The 17,440-nt window shown below is 40.9% G+C and overlaps 1 protein-coding gene across 1 annotated transcript; it reads right to left on the bottom strand.

Annotated features, from left to right (window-relative positions):
- Nucleotide 1: 1 nt before the first annotated feature.
- Nucleotides 2–16,642, bottom strand: ace (angiotensin I converting enzyme (peptidyl-dipeptidase A) 1). Its single transcript, XM_020083216.2, has 25 exons — nucleotides 15,981–16,642; nucleotides 12,176–12,343; nucleotides 11,999–12,086; nucleotides 11,129–11,272; nucleotides 10,853–11,044; nucleotides 10,151–10,248; nucleotides 9,814–9,983; nucleotides 9,414–9,637; nucleotides 9,171–9,315; nucleotides 8,409–8,507; nucleotides 7,608–7,730; nucleotides 7,315–7,520; nucleotides 6,826–6,962; nucleotides 6,342–6,500; nucleotides 5,407–5,494; nucleotides 4,972–5,115; nucleotides 4,221–4,412; nucleotides 3,704–3,801; nucleotides 3,269–3,441; nucleotides 2,789–3,012; nucleotides 2,549–2,693; nucleotides 2,292–2,390; nucleotides 1,912–2,034; nucleotides 1,562–1,746; nucleotides 2–514 (listed from the first exon to the last, which is right to left on the bottom strand). The coding sequence occupies exons 1-25, from the start codon at nucleotides 16,212–16,214 to the stop codon at nucleotides 315–317; spliced, it is 3,858 nt and encodes a 1,285-aa protein (XP_019938775.2). The 5' UTR covers nucleotides 16,215–16,642; the 3' UTR covers nucleotides 2–314.
- Nucleotides 16,643–17,440: the final 798 nt, after the last annotated feature.

The following is a 17,440-nucleotide window of genomic DNA, read 5'->3' as shown; positions in this document are numbered from 1 at the left end:
ATAAATATTTAATCTCTTTATTGTAGAAATGCTGAAAAAAATGAAATCAATGTTCAAAAATGCTTACACAAATAACAACCTTACATTCATTTTTAAAACATCATCTCCCTAAACATTCAAATATTGAAAATAAATTACAAAATAGAGGTGTGCTTTTGCATAGGCAAAAAAATATACAAGACTAGGGAGGCAGACCAAAAACAAAAGCAAATTTGATTAGATGCATTTTACAGTACACAAAACACACATTCACATTGAGGTTGGTACTGTGCCAGCTACAGTAAGTGCGGTCTTACTTCAGCCATCACTGACGCCTAGTCCTTTTGCTTGAGCTCCATCGTGGATAAGGACTTTTCAGGCTTCCTTGACTTCCTGTATTTGTTGGCCAATATGATGGTGGCCACCAAGAGGACCAGGCCTATGGCCAACAGGACCCATTGTCCAGCTATGGCAGTTGGGCCTTCCACGCTCATGCCCAGGAAGTCCACTGTATTTGCTTTAGTTTCACCTGTACCTGGACACATAGATGAGATACAGAGTAAGTGACATGCAGGACTGATCGTTTCTCACAAACTTGAATGTATATATTTGGAAAGCAGCAGATTCTATACAAGTGGGAGCTGTTCAGTGATTTTCAGAGCTAGTTCACAAATGCCTGCTTAAAAGCGTGCTAGCCAGAAGCAGCGATTCAAGCATTGCAAAAGTATGATGGACTTAATATAAAGATGGACATAACAGCTCACCAAAAGTGAGGCCAAAGCTCCTTGATCGCCCTCTAGTGGCTGTTAAAAGACTAGGTCATACATCCCACCTCCCTCATGCTAATGGATTAGTTAGTTAGCGGTTAATGTCTAGATAATTTAAAGAAGTAGAGACCAATAATCCATCCGGAGATCAATTTATATGGTAAATATATAATGAACCAATGAACCAATGACTGGATACAAATATTCTGTCGTACTAGGCTCTAATGACAGTCTGCAAATGATTAAAACACAAAACACACTTGAAACAAGATGTTCATTTTCTTGGTTTATCAATTCAACATGTCTAAATCTTCCAACTGCTGCCTCTATGGGGCTCAATGCTGCAGTTGCTGACACAAAATGATCATAAATCAATGTTTGCACTAGTGTAAATCCAACCTAATAAAGCTCGAAGTCAGCAAAGTCATCAGAGGGAAAAACAAACCTCCTCTTAGATAAAGGAGATTCTTTCACATTTAATGAAGTACATTTCTTTCTTGATCTCTCCAACAACAGATGTGCTCTCTTTCTCTTCCCAGCGCTTGTTGCTAAGAATCTCATTAATCTAATCTGTTATACATCCTTTTAGCAGGATCTCATCAGTAAAACAAGAGGAGCCACAGATTGATTTCAGTGTGTGATGCAGCAGAGGAGAAACACAAAATCAGTGTGCCTTTTTCTTTCTGGGAAGGAGTTCAAGAACTATTTGGCTTGAAGATTAGGAAACTTGCTTCACACAAACCTCCAGTAAATAGACTTTCCGAAAATGCACAACAAGTATTAGTGTGTGGATGCCTTGAATGTACTGGACATACTTGATGGTTTCCAGGCGTACTCAGGCCACCCACGAATATCGTTGTTCTTGTTGTTCTCTTCCTCCAGCCAGTCAATAAGAGGTTTGAAATACTGCATGAGTGGCTGGGCGCTCATTTTGGGCTCACCGGTGATCATGGTCATTGCCTCAGGCCAGGGCTTACTGAAGCCTAGCTTCATCACGTCACTGCAAACAACAACAACAACACAGGTCAGGCAGCAGGTCGGGGAAGACGGGGATCAGTAGCAAGAGTGTGTTCTGGAGATAATTACACACATGGTACGAAGAGCACTTACAGACACTAAAACATTTCCAGTGGTTGCACTTCAGGGTATATGTGTGTGTACTAACCCGAGCAGCTTCCCAGCTTCTTTAGATTTATAGATATCACAGGTATGGAGATCCCCAGTTTGGTTGGCAGCTTTACACAGAGCCTTGTGGAACTGAAACTGGATGATGAAGCTCACAAAGTACCTGGTTGAAGATCAGCAAAGTACTGTCATGACCACGTCATCAATGCCGGGGGAACAATATAAGAACAAGCTATAAAGCTGTTTCATCAATCACTCGTAATAGGGATTGATTATTTTTGTGAGTCACGTGGATAAGTGCACATTATGTTTTACAGCTTTTATATCTTATCACCGACTGATTAGAGTGAGTTAAAGCAGTTATCAATCTATCTGGGCTCAATTATTATCCAGCGTGTTTGTTCTATCAGGAGAATTTACCTGACATAGGGCACATTAGCAGGGATGTGGAACTTTGCACCGGGGTCAAAGTCATCCTCAGTGCGAGTTACAGGCGGACAAAGCCCCTGGTATTTCATTCTGCAGCGCAAAGAAAAGGAAGAGAAGAATATGGATGTTATTTCAGTATATTATTTACAAATTGAATGATTAATTTAACATATACCACTCTCTTGTTCATTTCACTTTATGTAATAAACAATAGATATATTAGTTATAAAAGTGCTGGTGAACTTTACCTGAGGTTCCACCACTCCTTATTGTACTCAGTGGGTGGGATGCGTCCATCGAATACTTTCCATCTCCACTGGTCCATCAGGTAGCCAAAAGGTAGGAAAGCGATCTTGTCAAGTGCCATGCTCATCAGGAAGTTTATTTCACTCTCTGGAGGAATAGAGAGAAACACCTTAACCATGAACTGAACACTGTGTTCAAACAACAAATCCTCAGCAGGACACCTTGTGGTCAGGGTCACCCACCATGGTTGTTCTCAACTTTGTCCAAGAGGCCAATGCTCTGCAGGTGTTTGGGCGTGGATACAGAGAGGGCCAGCACGTCGCCGATTGCCTCATGGAATCCAGGGTTGGCCCCGTCGCGGAAGGACAAGGGCTGGTCTTTGTACTGCAGGAAGTACTGTACATGGCCCATCTCATGGTGCACCGTGATCAGGTCATCCATGGTCACAACAGTGCACTGTTTGATCCTGGAGACACAGACAAGGCAATAATTACAGAAAAGAACTCTGTTTCATCACTATAATTAGTTCTGCTATACTCGGGTGTGATTTGCAAAAAATATCTTAATCCCAAACGAGAAAGACTGATGGAATAATAATTATATGAAGTGGTGTACAAATATTTGATATACAATGAATATAAATCATACTATGAGACTGCTAATGCCTGCTAATGGTCTACCAATCAGTTAGGATCACAGAAAAAATATAATTGAGGATTAACCTGAAATCTTTTCGGTTGTAGAAGTCCCATGCCGATGCATGGCATACTACCTGACGTCCATCAGACGGCTTCTCCAGCATGGACTTGTCCCAGAACTCTTGTGGCATGGGTATCAAACCAAGAGAGGTGAAAAAATTGTCTGATTCCTTGAACATTCGGATGGCATCCCAGCCCTGAACGAGGAAAGAAAGATAATCAACAAGTAGAAAAAGAAACACCTACACTTCACATAGCTATGGACAACTGCTACTCTTTTGGTGATTATATTTAATGCAATTAAAATTCTGCATGAGCATCCACTTTGAGTCTCATTTTAATTGAAACAAACTAATCCTACAGCTGCGATGTGAGTGGGGGGAGAGGTGATTGTGTCCTTGGGTATTCATGTGTGCAGATGTGATCATTATGCAACAACTGCTTCATGAGTCCATTCACCTGTTTCACCATGGCTGGTGTGGCGTCAACCTGCGTGGCATCCGGATAGGGTATAGCCAAATCCATGATGCCAGACCATGTCTGTGCCCACATGTTACCTGAAAGGAAAGAAGACAGCATTTATATTTCCAAAATGTAGGTCTAAGAAGTCATCGGGCAAGTAATCTTCTGCTCTGACAGTTTTTAACCAAGTGGGATTTGTGACTGTGAGTCGGTCCAATCCCTAACCGTGAGGAACTGTCAAACGCTATCTCACGCTTGATGCCTCTGAAAGCAAATTAAATCCCATCTAAACCCAAATACATCTACAGCCAATGACAGAATATCAATGGGGGTATGTTCCCACATGAAAGGAGAGTTTTTGGCTGAAGTGTTGAAATCCTTTGGATTCCATAATTAAATACTGGCTGAAGTGACCTCAGCCTAAACCCCCGACAGCCTGGTATAATCAAAACAAATTTCTGGAGGCTGTAGCTTCATGAGTCCAGTTCAAAGAAGGTTCCATTTGGTGACCTACCCAGCAAATGAGCAGGGATGGGTCCCTTCAGGTTGATTTTCTCAGGGCCATACTTTTTGAACAAAGCCCTGCGAACATAGGCATGTATGTTGTGATAGAGCGGCTCCAGCTCCTTCCACAGGCTCTCTAGGTCTTCCTCAAAAGTCGGGGTTTCATATAGGGAGCGCCAGAAGGCCCCATTGTCAGGATGACCTGTGGAGAGCACCAGGGATAGGCACAAGGTTTGTTATGCAGGTAGGGCTGAGTCCTAAGACATCCTGAGATTTCTTCTGAGCAATACCGCTTATGAAGCAAATATTATTCCTTCTTCTTGTTTATGTTCTCCCAGTGACCTGATGTGAGTTTAAAGCAGACCTTGCTAAGAACAAATTTATCTATCTAAGTCCAAATTTGACCATGCTAAGTCAGAAGATAGCCTTGTTTAAAAACTAGCTTTGCTGCTAGGCAGATTTTTTTACCACTGGAAAGGGCAAAACTAAGCTAACCATCTACTTGCAGTAGTTTCATATTTAGTGTACAGACATGAAAGCTGTATCAACATTCTCATCTAAGTCTCTATAAGAAGCCTACCGATGGAACTGGTCAACAATGGCCCTTTAATTGCACCACTTTAAACTGACCGGGTTATCTTAGACTTTAGAGCAACTCTCTCACTTCTCTCTGCTGATCTAAAGTTGGCTTTGATACATTTTTCAGGCAAAATAGATGAGAGAGAACATGGATTTAAAATAATCCACCTGAGGTCATATACCATTGAGTGTGGCAGCTTCGTTGGCCAGTTCAACATATCTCTTGTAATCCTGACGAAGCACTTTTCCTGCAGAGTCTCTCCATCCCTTCCAGGCAAACAACAGTTCATCATAATCCCTGGACTCGGCCATGATCTTCTGGAGATCTGAAACACAGCACCTTCATTTATTGCAGCAGCTGTACTGTATAATGTAGCAGAGCAAAATGTATTTTAAATTATGCTTAGTTTTTCTTCTTAAATACTTGGCATATTACTGCCTGTGATATTTTATAGCATCTATTATAATTATTTAATCATTTGAATGTAACTAAATGTAGTGATGTACAATTTAGAAATTATCAAACAATACTGCACAATAATGTATAAGTACTGCACTGCCTTACTTCCTTATTCACCTAATTAATGTAACTTAAAGATATATAGGCATATGCTTACCTGGATCCAATGAGTGGCAAATCCCATTTTCCCTACAGACCACAGCCACACTGTACTTGGTCTCCATGTTGGACAGGAGAGTGTTGTACTGACAAAATAGAAGTGTCCGACAAATTTAGATCACACCCAAATCATCAGCAATCACATTTCTGCAGGTGCTCTCTATAGCGGCTCAAATAGTGGGTCAAGGGTATAAGCGTGCACATGGTGGTAATTTAAAGTTGAGTGCAATATATTTAAGGGTTAATACAACTAATTTACAAGAAATTTTAAGGATCTTAATCCAGGCAGTATGAAAAAGGTTTTAATTCACAATGAAACCTTAAATGTTGGGAAATTAAATATATTGCTTTATATGTCTTCACATAGTATACACACACACGCATGCACGTACGAACACACTCACACTCACACACACACACACACAGCAGACAAATTCAAATCAGCTGGCTCTTGCTCTTCCCAAGTAGAAAAACAGGTCTCAGCCGTGTCTACAGTATAATTTAATTGTTTGCATTGATTCATTTGTGTTAAGCATATTTAAAGGGGCAACATCAAATGAGCATTTGTCTAATTGTCCCAGCTCCAGTAAGCCAAACATTAGCCACAATATAATCTTGGAGCTTTCATCAAAATGTAATTATGAAAAATATATTTAATAGCCTTAATGACGCCACACAGCCCACTGGCTAATGTTAGAATCATTTAAGTGGTTTCTCCAGGCACCTTATTTGACTTCGAATGTTCATTCAATTACGTCTAATTTGAAGAATAGCAACTCAAAAAGGCTTTTCTTTTGTAAACTTTGTGACTTCATTATTTGTTGGGAGGCACTTGCATTTTTTTGCCCTCTGTGATGCACAACTATTCACTTCCCCCACTCACTGCTAAGTATTTGATAAAAATGTGTTTAACTAAAACCATTTCCTCCACACCTCTTCCAGCTGTGCAGGGGAAAGGGCAGCCCGTTCGATGTCGCTGAGTTTTTTGATGATGCGTTTGACTGAACCGTCCTGGAAGTCAGTGGTGTCGTACTGACGGGCCCTCTGTCCATACTTCAGGGTGTGGGCTGCCATCTCCAGGTTTTTGCCAAGCTAGAGAGAATAATGAAAACTCTTTAATCTTCCTGTTCAAACATTATGTCCCAAATGGAAGCAGTGTGATGTAAATATATGGATGCACTGGTTAAAAGATGAACAGAGAGGTGCATAGGTTAAAGGTCAAAAAGGTAAATAGAGACATGCATAAATGCATTGATTAGTGACTCAATGATTCAATCTATTATTGATTAATTGACACGTTGTTTTGATAAAGCAATCATTTTATTGATTGATTTAATGCAAAAAAAAACATAATATGTAACGTGAATGATAACTTGAGAAATGTTCAGGTAATCTCAGTAAAGTCAGAGGGCCTCACCATCGCCTCTTTATTGGCTTCATTGATGTCGGTGTTGTACTTCCAGGAGGCCTCGGTGTAGGCATTCCACACCCCCTCGGCTGTGTTGTTGTACTCTTCTAGAAATGTCTTTGCATCAAGCTCGTCTGTATTCTTGCCTGGGTACACAAGGAGAAAGAGAAAACAGCTAAAATGCAGGAGGCGCCCTGTCAATTAAGATGAATGTAATTAAAGGCCAAAGAACGCCATCACATTTTAGCTAAATTATGTTTTAGTTTGGATTATGATTATAATGTGAGGGTTTCATATTTTTATGTGTTTGCGTCAAGTGGAGTTAAAATCTGTTGTGTTTGTGTGTACAGAGAAAATCTTGGATCAGACTGTGAGAAATTTGACTAAGGTAGAAGAAATTGATGCATCAAATTTTTTTGTTATTTATTTATGCAAATCAGCCTGTTAGTTTACAAGTAATTTTGATTATTATTGGATGTGCTGACAGTCCGGTCTTACTGATATCCTCAGGGTAGCCCTCAGGGACGGGTGGCACCCAGTTGAAGTCCGACCATCCCAAGACCTCGTTTTCATTTTGCTTGTCAAGCCACTTAATAATGGGGTCAAAGTATTTCATCAGTGGCCTTGCATCCATCTTGTTGGTGCCTATAGCCTCCTGGAGCACAACAGGCCAAGGCTTGGAAGAGCCATCCTGGAGAACTTTCCTGGTGAAGGTAGACAGAAATTTTACCTCTTTACTGATCCCATAAATAATTATAGTTGTTTGTGAACAATCAGATTAATTCACGTACTTCAAGATAGCGCCTGCTTCCTTGGAGTTGTAGATGTCACATGTGTGCAGAGGACCAGTTTGATTGGCTGCTTCGCAAAGTTTTTCATGAAACTGGAACTGCAGGATAAAGCTGACAAAATACCTACAGGGGGAAAGATTGTCATCTCTTTAGTGCACCACATTTACTATATTCCTCTTCTTTAAAAATTGAATATTTCCTTAGGAGTACACAAGAACAAAATATTTCAAAGCTACACCGAATAATTTTTACCTTTCTTACCTACTTAGACTTTTGGCGTAGCCTTAATATGATATGAATTTCCTTTTATAATATAAAATTATAAGATATCATATCATAACAAATATGCCTGCTCACTGTAGTTTATCGTCTCTTACTAATTATGTGCAGTCAAGTTGCTAAGCTCAAGCTAAGGCTTAGAATAAAGTTAAGGATTTAACATGAGTCATCTACTCTACTAAAGAAACATTATTTTCTTATATTTCTGTATACTGTCTAGAAGAAAAAAATTACATCACAACAGTGTCTTTGTGTGATTGACTAACTGTTTTTCCACACTGAAAAAGGGGTCGGATTCTTCTCTAATAAGACCCCCTGCCTCTGCAACAAGCTTCCTGCTATTGTGGGGTTATTGTGTTGTTTAAAACCACAACCAAATGCCAGGAATTCAAACACAGGCCCTCAGTCCTCGCCTCACAAGCCATTCTTTTTTGCTAATTTATTGTTCTATTGCTTACAGTACATACACACAATTATCTTTATCCCTGCTGTTCTGGTGGTGTGGGTAAAACATGATGCTACCTGATGTAGGGCGTGTTTCCAGGAATGTGGAATTTTGCCCCAGGATCAAAGTGTTCCTCTGTACGTCTGATGGGTGGGCAGATGCCTTGATATTTTGTCCTTTAGAGAAAACAAGAAACAGATGAGACGAAATAGAACATGTGAGGTTACATAGGTCTCTGTAAAATGACTCAACTTTTAATTATTGTTTTTTTCTCTGTAAGTATCAGCTGGGTATGTGTGCTCTGTTTCTTGCCCCTGACACCTCATTTCACGGAAACACTAATGTACCTCAGTTTGCATGCTGGTAGTGCAACCGCTGTTTTCTACTGTTACTACTGAGCAGCAAATCTGTTGAACCTGGGATTCACTCAAAAAGCTATGAAGCGTTCAGTTTGTTATCATCAAAATCTGCAGCGACCCCTGGTTCACTCTGTTTGCTTACATAGTTATTTTTCGTCGAAACATCTGCTTTCAGCAATAAAGCAATTTTGAAAAACACTAAACTATACCTGCTCTGCACCAAACAGCAGACAGACAGTTTACAAAGTAAACAAATGTGAGCATTTATAAGACTGAGAGCTCTATTTCCTCAGGAGATGGTGGAGACCAACAACAGAGCAAACAGAGAAAGAATATTGGACTAATTTCCTATTTTCTGTTTACAGACATTAGAAAAATATTGATCCTCTCATGCAAAGTTCAGCAAGGAAGCAAATGTGTTTCCCAAAAATGTTTTATAATATATTTTTAAGTATATTGAGCCCGTGTGTGAAACCCTACCTGAGGTGCCACCAATCAGAGTTGTACTCATCTTCAGGAGTGCGTCCACTGAACACGTTCCATCTCCACTGGTCAATGAGGTAGCCAAAGGGAAGGAAGGCAATCTTCTCCAGAGCCATCTTCAACAGGTAGTTAATATCACTTTCTTGAGAGAGAAAAAAGAATGCAGCATGAAAAAGAGATGGTGTTTCAGTGGCTTGGACTTCATACTATTTCATTTTTTTTCTGTTTAAGTCTCTTTACCATTGTCAGATGTCACATTTTGCAGCAGTCCAATGGTGTTAAGATGTTTGGGTGTAGAAACCGACAAAGACAATACGTCCCCAATAGCCTCGTGAAAACCGGGGTTAGCTCCTCGACGGTAGCCCACAGGCTGGTCCTTGTACTGCAGGTAATACTGGACGTGCCCCATCTCATGGTGAACAGTGAAGAGCTGCTCCATCGTCACTGTGGTGCACTGCTTGATCCTAAGAATGAAACATCAAAATAAGAAACTAAAATGTGGAAGATGTCTGAGTGCTGTACACTGTGGTTGTGAAGATGTTTGAGTGGAGTAATAAAAGTAAATCTTTAATCTGTACATTGCATGAAATGTATGACTAAATAATTTAGTCTAACTTGCTGCTAAATTATGAAAATTGACCTGAAGTCTTTGCGGTTGTAAAAGTCCCAGGCAGATGCATGGCACACCACCTCTCGACCCTCAGGCTTCACCAGCATGGATTCATCCCAGAACTCCTGAGGCATCGGCTCCAAACCCAGAGAGGTAAAGAACTCCTCGGCCACACGAAACATGTGCGTGGCGTTGTAGCCCTGAGGAGGAAACAGTTACACACTTCACCTCAGAGCCATGTGACAAAACCATAATTTCCTTCAAAGAAAAAACATTGGCATTTATTATTTCTGAAGAACAAATAAACAAACCAATTAATTTTCCCATACTCCATCACAGTGGCACAAAGTCTTTCCAACACACTTACTCGTCTGACCATCTCATCAGTCACATCTATGTTGGGTTTGTCAGGAAATGGGATCATCATATCATAAATATTGTTCCAGGTCTGGGCCCACATATTTCCTGAGGGTGAGGAAGAAAGCACACTGTGAAAACATACTGTGACAGGATTCAGATTAGATAAGCAGATATGGAATTGGATTCATATTTGATAAAATGTTATCAGACCCCATTCCAAATTACTTAATAGGTTAATTTATGAATTTAACTTTGTTACAGCTAATAAAGGAGAATAAAGAAATGAACAGAAATAATGATCAGATTTATGACTACTTTTATATACTTTTATATTTTTTTAATAAATAAATAAATAAATTACATTAAAAAAAAATTAAATTGTATATTTATGGCATTAACACTTAATTTAAATAAATAATAGTTAAATTCTGTTAAATAACCTTTTTGACCCATGCAACCAGTTTGATGTGACTAAGATTTTACAGAGAAGGTGATATCAAATGTAAATCTGCCCCCAATCCCACCTCCCACCCCTAAAAAACTAAAACAAACAGTAAAACAGACCACATTCCCTTTAGCAAGATGAAAAACATGGACCCCTCTTTTCTGACGACCATTAATAATTTTATCCAATTACTTTTGTAAAGAAGTATATCATCACGACTCTTATCAGAGATAGTGTATGTTAGCAACATATGATGTGCTCTACCTAGCAGGTGGGCAGGGATGGGTCCTTTAAGGTTGATGTACTTGGGGCCGTACTGGTTGTAGAGCTGGCGGCGCACAAAGGCATGCAGGTTCTGGTAGAGGGGCTCAATGGTTCTGTAGAGTTTCTCTAAATCCTCTTCAAAGTTAACAGTCTCATACCAAGACCGCCAGTCATCTCCAGTGTCCTCAAACCCTGAACAGAACAAAATGTTTGTGATATTTTTGTTTTTCTTTAGCCATGTACTTTCAGTTGCAAAAGTGAAAGGGAAGTTCTTACCATCAGCTACAGCGGCTTTGTTGCTGAGCTCCACAAACCTGGGGTAGTGCTCTTTCAGAGGTACACCTGCTGCATTGTGCCAGCCCTCCCACGCATACAGCAGTTTCTTGTAGCTCCTGGAGTTTGCCATGATGTCTGTGAGATCTGAAAAAAGATTTTAAAAAATTCAACACGTACACGAGTGAGGGAGTCATTAAGAGAATTGAAAAATATCAAGTTCCTCCCAAAAAAAGTGAGATGCATCTGTGTTTAGATGACTTCTTGCTCCACGCTCTATCAGCAGGAAAAGGCCAGAACGGAAACATTTATCCAAGAGAGTCGCTAAGACAACTCTGTGATACTCCGAGCATCGTGTAAAACAACATTTGACTTTTAAGTGCCAGGAAAAGGAAAAAGGTGAAGCTGGAGAGCACATTAGATAGTTGAAATGGTGGAAACGGAGAATGCTGACATTCTGTTTGTTATTTTGAGAGGGTGTGCCTGATACTTTGAGTAACCCTAGGATTATAACCAACTGCTATCATGGGGACTGCACCTTGATGAGTGTATTTATGTTTCTAACCTTTTCTTTTACCACTTTTTGCTCCACTCGTCGTATTGTGGTGAGCATATCTCACAATTATTTCTGGGAGCTGTTCCCGACAAAGCATACAGCCATTGTTCATGGTGCATGTCTGAAAATCTTTTATTTATTTTTGCAAGGGCAAATAACACCTCAACCACTCAACTGTTTTTGTTCCTAGACTTCCCCCTCCTCGCATATTCCATTCTTAGTTCCTGTTTCTTTCAAAGACCATTTTGAGGGCTGTATCATAAAATGTGTCCATGTGCAGCCTCAGACTGAGTTTTTTATGTTCTGCGCATACTCACGAGGTTCCAGGCTCCAGCTTATGTTTGGCTCCACTTTAACCTTGGCTGTTGAGTAAATATTGTCCATGGTACTGAGAATAGTGTTATACTGCGGACAAGAACAAGAGACGTGAGGAGATTCTTTCATGTTCAAAATATCTCAAAGCAAATTTTCCCATCAGATGATAATAAACAAACCCTCTTTCTCTCTTCCACTGGCAGGTTGGCAGCACCAAGTAACTTGATATTTGCCATTAGCTTCCTGTCTGTTTTGGGGAGCGAGTTTAGGACATCTTCAGTGAAGACGTCCTTGGCCTTCATCCCCCAGGCTTCAGAGAACGCCTGCTCATCAAGTGATGCATTTACCTAAAGAGGAGAGGAGAAGGAGGTGAATGACAGTGATGTGTCGGATCTCTCCAATTCTGCCAAAGCCCGTACATGTTTCCTGTATATTTGCAATGTTGCTGTAAAGAGAAGATGGTGGCCAGAAATGAGAGTATACACATATGTTGACAAGCAATGGATATGTGACCATGAAACTTTGTACAGATTTTCATGTTCCTCAGAGTATGTCCTTAAATGATATTGACGACACCCAGATTTTTTTGTCCAGTTCCAGCACATGGTTGAAATTTCAGGTTTTTACTGAAATCTTTGACAACCATTCAATTAATTGCTATTCAATTTGGGATGGCGATCCGTTGTGCTCGGAGTATGAATCTGAATGACTTAAGATATTCTCTGACTTTCCATCCAGTGCTCTGGTTTTCACCTATTGAAATTGACTGGAACAAATTTCCTGCTGACATTCATGGTCTCCCGAGTTGAGAGAGATATTGGCTGTTCCCTGACTTTTCCTTTAATGATGCCACCGGCAGCTGGACACTTGAAATGTCTCAACAACTGCTGGATGGACGACCATGAAAACTGACACAGACGTGCAGGCTCTTGTTGAACTTTGGTAAAGTTCTGACTCTATCTCACACCATCATTCAATAATAGGTTTTTTTTCTGGTTTGCTGTTCTCACAAATGAAGAAAACATCCTTGTAGAGCCTCACACTCTCAGCCTTGGTATTCAACTCCGTCAACATGTCTTCATTTGTGATTGTTAACAGCTGTTCTCATACATCGTTCCTCTGGGATTGATGTATTAGAACAGCTGGAGCAAGGAGCAAGGACAGGGAAGCAAAATAACCTTTTCTTTATGGCAATCTACAACATATGTGCATTTTCAATATATAATGTCAGTGCTGGACATAGTCAAGGCTGCTATGGGGTGCTTCATGGATTGTATCTGCTGAACATTGTAATGATGAACTGCTGCTGAATTGTAGCAGCACAACACAACATACACAGTTTTATTTCCCAGAAGAAGAAAAAATATTGCAATTCTATACTACGAGTTTAATCAAACTGTAAAGAAATTTTAAAAAATGAAGAAACAGATTTGCAGTTGTTCTGACCTGACCTGACCTAACCTGACCGAGCCGAAGCTTCAGTTCTGTTTTCATTCTGCCGTCCAGCCGTCACTGAAATAACAGGCTGCAGGAGGGAAAACGGGTGACAATGAGTTCATCCTGTTCTCTGTAAATAATAAAGATAAGGCACCTTTTTCCTCAGCTTCTTTCACTCAAGGTGATTCTGTTACACAAGCTGCAATGTAAAATTCTTCTTACTCATTCACTCTTTTAAAAACAACCTGTGTGTGCAAACTGGTCTTTCCAGTTAAGTTCATTCAAGTTAAGAGTTTGGTTGAAACATATCCAAAGTATTTGAATCCTTTCTCCTGAACTCACCTCACTGCAACAGCTCTGAAACTTCATATTCAAGTGACATAAAAAAGCTGTCACTACGCAGTGAAATTAATGACTGAGCCTCAGGTGTGATTGTGACAGGTGGAGGCGGCTGGTATTTAATTCTAGGGTTCAAAGGATGTCACTCGCTGATATTCACTTTCATATTCAGCATGATTAGAAACCTGTGAACTGTTTGATCCTCCACAACCTCACCTCTGCATGGGCGGATGAGGCCGGAGTGCGTGCATGCATGTGCGTAGCCTAATCATTTTTGTTACCTTCCAATGACCTTTTCTAGCACAAGCACCAACCAAGGACCAGTAAACCTCATGGGGACCAAAGTCTGGTCGTAATGAAAACTTTGTTTCTGAGCTCCTGTTTCAGGTTAGTGTTAAGATGTGAAATGTGGTTAGGTTAGAGGTTAGAGGTTAGACATGGTGAGGGATAAGGGTTTGATTAGGCTGTCCACAATGAGTGGAAATCAATGCAAACCTGTGTGTATGTGTGTGCAGTTTCATGTTTACTTTGTGCACGTGTGGAGTATCTTCATTTAAATAATTTCAATCCTACAGCGGTTTATTTGAATCATTTCTATGTGACGGATTTAGTGAAACGCCAACGTTTTAAATTGTGTCTGTGCAGCTGAACTACCCCGACACCACCAACCCTCCTCCCTGGCTGTCGGATTAGATGTAGCTCATTGCTTTAAATCACTTTGATCTCATCTTTGAAAAGACAAGAAAAAGAAAAAAAACTTGCTCATACATGACGACTACAAGCCTCCTCATCTTTTTTCTCTACGTCCCAGATGCACGCTGGAAAGCGGAACACATTCTGCAGCCTGACCCTGCTGACACTGGTGTGGTTACACCTGTTCAGTCGATTAGCTGACCAGATCCCAGCGCAAAGGAGTCCTGCTGTGACAGCTGTCCAAGCACATAAAAGGGAGCAGTGTGTGTAGACTGAGTGCGCTTGTACTGTCCACCAGGGACATCTTCTCATAAGTATTTATAAAAAATGTTTTAACCAAAACTTAAATATGGTACCACAACTCTTGATAATTTATTTTAATACCCCCACACTCACACAATTCTTAAATACTCAACAGAGGTAGAATGATAAGTTATTAGATGAGGAGCCTACAATCAAAATTATGCCTACAATAAAATGATGCCGTTTAAGGCAGTGCCATGGTCAATTTTGAGGTTTTGGTCAATTTGCTTTCATGTCATCTTGTTTAACTCTAATGGAAAGAAAGCTTCAACAAATATACATTTAGATGGTGTCTGTTTTACCATCTGTCTGTTTACTATAGTAAGACACAAGTTAAATAAATGTATTTGTCTTTAGGCTAATTAGCTGTAGACTTGAGGCACCACTCAGCTCCACGCAAGCAAAGAAAAATCCCCATGACTGGAACAGGAGCTGGGAGGTGGGAGGTGCTGCCTGTCTGACGTGTGCTCACTAGAGATGTGCATCATCACTAGCACTCAACGTGGGAAGATACACAAACAGAAAGATACATTAATTTACTTAAAGGAAAAAGCACACCAGCACTTTCTCTCAAAGAGGAAAAACATGCCACTGTGGATGTGAGTGTGTTTGAATTCTGAGTCTGAACCTGATTCCTACTTGGTACTACTTTGCTCCTGCTTCATGCCGGTATCTGCTCTCCCCTGTTTTTATTGCTCAGCCACATAGTGAGCTGCGGCTGAAATTTGCTTTTAATCTAAGTTGAACTTTGAAATTACTGTAACACAAGAGGCATTTTATCAATTTCAGTTTTTATCACATTGGACCACAGACTATTACTCAGACACTGTATTAGGTAGACAATATAAACAGACATTTAAACGAATGAATAAACATAATAGCACACAAGCCCCCCATGGAAATGTATTCAAAGCTTGAAGACGTTCTCGCCACAGGCGTTCAAATCTTTTTATATTTTCTGTGACAGACAAGCTGAGTTGGCTGTCCTGGGAGGAAGCTGAGCATGTAATTCTGGAGAAAGATGAATAGGGGTGATTTCCAAATCAGACAGGGCTAGGCTCCACAGAAACCTTTGACCATGCATGTATTAGTTGTGACAAGGTGTCGGCACGGCCAAGAACAGATCTAAAAGGGCCCAGTTCTTCCCAGCATAAGAGGAAGGTTCTGCTAAGGCGTCACCCTCTAACTTCAAGACTCCAGGAGAGGTCCTACCTGAAGCATGGAGTTGTGGTCTGTAATGTTGGTGTTGTAGTTCCAGCTGGCGGAGACGCTGAGGAATAACACCTCCTCTGCAGTGGTGTTGTAGTCACTGAGGAACCTCAATGCATCAGCTGTGGTGTTTGCATATTCCCCTGGCAGCCAGCTCTCTGGCAGAGCCACACAGAGTCCGACGGCTGGCAGAAGCAGCAGCACAGACCACAGAAACCTGTCCACACCAGTGCCCATGGCTGGTAGCCAAGAGAACTTAATGTGGAAGAGTTAGGGCTAAAATACGTTTGCTTCAATGAGGTGAGAGCACGCTGCCTTTCCCCGGGAGCGGTTATATCATCTACTCCTTCACTGCTCCCTGATCTGCCTCCCAGCCTGGCTGCTGGTGAAATGCACAGAAGCCAAAGCGAGCTTCTTTTAAGTACCAGTTTAACCCAGCCCACACTTCTCTGCAGCCTTCCCTCTCACCACTTTACAGCACTGGGCATATTCATCCCCTCCTCCGCCTGTCCACCAGCCTGTCAGGATTGAGATTGCTCCAGTATCCTTGATTGAATCTAAGTTGCTGTTGAAGATGAGAGATAAGATAAGACACTGCAGTTCAGTCCGCTTGCTTGCCTGCCCGTAGAGTGGTGGCTCATCTGTAACCATGCAGCTCCGTGGGTGAGTGTCTGGGGAGGGACTCCACATACTTTGCTCTCAGTTCCCTCCTTAAGCTTGGAAACAACAGAGGGAGGGGGAGTTATAAAGAGAGGGGAAATGAAAGAGAGAGGGGACAGGGGGAATAAAATAGGAAGGGTTGACAGGACTTAAGACTGGGGGCTGAAAAGGCTGCAAGAGATTAGCTGGAAAAGTGAGATGGGAGCACAAAACAGTGAAAGGGGGCTTGATCGCCTTTTATGCAGAATTTCTGCTTTATGCAGCACAGCCACTTCGCCCTAATCAGAGGAAAGACAACATTTCCGATGCAGCAAACAATCACAAAATCAAAATATGCATTTTCTTGTTTACTTTTCTAGATCCCACAAGAATCCTGTTAGTCAAACCTCTGTGAAAAAAACAAGAGAGAAGAAGAATGAGGAGATTAAAGGCTGTCAAACAGTGGAAGCTGTCTCCACTCATCTGTTGTTGTTCCTATTTGCTGCTGTTTGTATTCTTTGAAGTAAATGGATGGTGGGGGGTTGGGGGGATTCTTAATGTGAGGGAACAAGAATCACATGTGCATTTTTCTCTCTCTATTCCTTGCCCAGTAAATTAGTTAAGTTTACGGAGTTGCTCTCTCTGTTTTATCCCAAGAATCCCTAAAGGTCAAATGAGAACATGGTAAACAGAACATGAAGTGCAGATTTAATAGGAAAGGTTATATCCTATACTATACGTGGTATATAGACAAAGTAGATTGCCACATGAAGAGTTTACATCAAGTGTGTTCAGGGGGCATTTAGGGGCAACAGAAAGAATCT

Source organism: Paralichthys olivaceus, chromosome 21 (genome assembly GCF_024713975.1).
Source record: "Paralichthys olivaceus isolate ysfri-2021 chromosome 21, ASM2471397v2, whole genome shotgun sequence".
NCBI classification, from domain to species: Eukaryota; Metazoa; Chordata; class Actinopteri; order Pleuronectiformes; family Paralichthyidae; genus Paralichthys; species Paralichthys olivaceus.
Note: the sequence above shows the minus strand (reverse complement) of the source record. Positions and strands in the feature narration are given on the sequence as shown.